Source organism: Ictalurus punctatus, chromosome 1 (genome assembly GCF_001660625.3).
Source record: "Ictalurus punctatus breed USDA103 chromosome 1, Coco_2.0, whole genome shotgun sequence".
NCBI classification, from domain to species: domain Eukaryota; kingdom Metazoa; phylum Chordata; class Actinopteri; order Siluriformes; family Ictaluridae; genus Ictalurus; species Ictalurus punctatus.
This window is the reverse complement of record NC_030416.2, coordinates 8,541,542-8,544,672: the sequence shown is the minus strand read 5'-3', so window position 1 is coordinate 8,544,672 and position 3,131 is coordinate 8,541,542. Positions and strand designations below refer to the sequence as shown.

General features: G+C 39.6%; 1 protein-coding gene across 1 annotated transcript; it reads left to right on the top strand.

The window, feature by feature from the left end:
* The first annotated feature begins 1,243 nt into the window (after positions 1-1,243).
* s100a10b (S100 calcium binding protein A10b) lies at positions 1,244-3,131 on the top strand. Its single transcript, NM_001200618.1, is given in 3 exon segments — positions 1,244-1,288; positions 2,492-2,641; positions 2,897-3,131. Coding segments are annotated over 2 exon segments (297 nt in total). The 5' UTR covers positions 1,244-1,288; positions 2,492-2,500; the 3' UTR covers positions 3,053-3,131.

Here is a 3,131-nt window from a genome sequence, read left to right as displayed (position 1 = left end):
TTACATCTTGATAGGTAGCACTCAGATATTCAAAAGCACTCTTAAAAATATTTCTATAGCCATGAGAGCAGCAGAACATTTCAACACGACCCAGCTGTATTAACCAGTTAGTAAGACAATGGAGTATGATATAAATCCAAGTTTACAACTGATTTTATTATCAATATATCTTATGGAAGTGATGGCTGATGTTTAATCAAATGTTCTGGATTCACTGTTTCCAACAGTGGCTTTCTCCCGGAACATTTCCCACCTAGACAACAATTTTAACATTAAAAAAAAAAACATACATAGTTAGCTTAACCAAAAAGAAGACATAGTGTTCTGTTGGGTTTGGTGTCATTTACTTGAATGAAATTTCCCCAAAACTTGTGTGGTTGCAGACTTTGATCAGGCCGAGCTGATCGAGCTGAGAAACCATTTATACCAGCTGGTAAGTGCTGGTAGAAAGAGAACAGTCTCTAAATGATTACTTTTAACACTAACTCATTATCGTTGTTTAAGGAACAAACACAATTAGGAGTTCTCAAACAAGAAGGAAAATGACTTAATAACTTAAAAGATGGTCTACCAGTTTGACCAGTTCAGCATGTGTTTTAACAAGACACACCCAGTTGGATTTTCACCAGGGATTGCTCAACTTCTTGAAATTTAATCAAGTGAATAACATCTAACACGGAGCATAATCTTGGACCCACACTGTAACTTTTCGGATTGTGATGTTACATTATAATGCAATTGCATCGTGCATGTGCATGTTTTTGATGGTACAGGCTTTGAGAGGTTTGGATGGAGGGCACAGGGCTGATGTCTGGGTGTAAGTTAACCAAGATCATCAACGCCACTTATTGGAGCTGTAAGCTAATATTTTACTCATGGCTTTTTCACCTGTGAAGTCTTGCACTGACTATCACAATATTTCTGTTAGAAATTGCATTGTGATTGCGGATTTAAGATACTACTTAGCTTTTAAAACTAGATGTTTATAGCCTATAGACAAAGTGTACTGTACGTCGTTGCAGTTAAAGGCAGTTGACTCTGGACGACGCCCTCAGTGGTGAATCACGCGATCAACTCCCAGAGTTCGATTCACTTAAACACGTAGGTCAAAAGAGTCGAATCATTAAAGTGACTCGTTATGCGCATATTGTCCAGCACAAATCCGCCCACTCCCAGGTCGGGTGGGGCTGGTTTATAAATGCTCTGTGCGAGGAATGTGCACTTTTTTTTCCTCCTCCAGGCAAAAATTTCTGCTTCAAAAGTTTCCTCTCTGTCCCAGGAAAAAAAGGTAAGTTTCTGCGTACATGCAGTAGAAAACGCTATACATAACACAAGCTTTCTTTTCGGATGTTAATTTCAGGTTTTATTGAAACATCATCCGGCATCATTTCCCCACCTATATGAAATGCCTGACGCAGGGTTGGAGAATAACACACAGGCTATACCTACTTCACTATTGCATCCTACTTAATACATGTATGAATTATTTTGATGTCCATCCCCTTTGCAAGAGGCGTTTCCTATTGCACTACTGTGTTTATAAACTGCAAAAGAAAACGCCAATCACTTGGCCTGCTTCTACTTTTCACACCTAAGAGTAATTATTTCCTTTGAAATGCATATAAATTAACATTAAACCTATTGGTGCATATAGCTTACAGGCTACACATTTTCACGACCTATTCATTTTACTTCAACCTTACTTTGGTCTAATCGAACTAGTATGTGTACTTTTCCAGCATTGTGCGCAATGGAGGGAGGGAAATGTTGCCAGATTGGTCATTTGTAATCAAGTGCTTGACTTTGGTCTTTAGACTATTTTGCCATTCAGATGGTAAACTTAGTTTGGACTGATTTATAGTGATTTGTGTGATTGGGATTGGAACACACAAACAAATCTAACAGACACTGTGCATGATGTATCTCCCAAAGTAAAAGCTTGAATTCATGCATTGTTGGAAAAACATCAGTGTCCTATTTTCCTCTGTTTAATTGTGAAGTGTAGCACTTCGGCAGCTTTTTATAATAATAATAATAATAATAATAATGCTTCCAACACAATTCAGGAGCATTAGTCATATTTGGATCACTGGAAAATGTGGTCGAAAAAACAATCGACAAAGCATACTTTTCAGCATGGGGTGTGTGAATACATGCGAAAGACAGACTGTCTGATGAAGTCATGCATATTAGTTTGCGAGTGCCAGCAGGCAGCTTTGCACTAGATGGCCAGATCCCAGGAATTTGTTGAATATTAGGGAGGAGATGGGAAGGTGGTGTAACTGTTTGAGAAATAAAGAGATGGGAATTTAGAAGTTGTTACCTAAGAAGAAAGTGAAGCTTCAGGCATGGCCTTTCTCTCAAACTTCAGTTATTTCATGACTCCATTTAACACAGTGTGAGAAAGTCTGGTCAGGTGTGTGTGCGTGTGTGTGAGATGGTGAGAGGATGGGTGGATGTTGTAAAAGTGCTATTCATCCTGTATCTGCAGTGACTCACCATGCCGTCTGATCTGGAGAGAGCTATGGAAACGCTGATCACAGTGTTCCATCGTTATGCAGGGAAAGAAGGCAACAGTACCACTCTGAGCCGCCGAGAGCTCAGGCAGCTCATGGAGGCAGAGCTTGCTAACTTCCTTAAGGTACCACAGACAACGTCCCTTCCTCTCTTAAGCTTATTTTGTTCTCTTATTATAGCTCTTAACTCTGACTCACTCTCTAAGTCTTGTACTTTAATTTCTGGCTCTGATATTTTGCACACACTTTCCCCTTGCAAGACCATAAGCTTGTCATTTTTTTTTCTTCTCTCCACACTCACGCTTCCTTAGTTCTTTTTGCCCATTATTGTTGTGCCGCTTCATTTAGTCTACATCAAATCTTTTTGTCTCCTTCTGCAGGCTCAGAAAGACCCTGCGACCGTTGACAAGATTATGAAAGATCTGGACACGAATGGGGATGGAGAGGTGAGCTTTGAAGAGTTTGTGTCCCTTGTCGTCGGTCTGTCCATTGCCTGTGAACAGTGTTACCAGATGCACCTTAAAGGAAAGAAGTAAAAGCAGGGGAAGAAGAGTGGGAGTTGGAGATGATTTTTCTACTGAATATTATTGAATAAACAAGTTAAAATAAATGCAA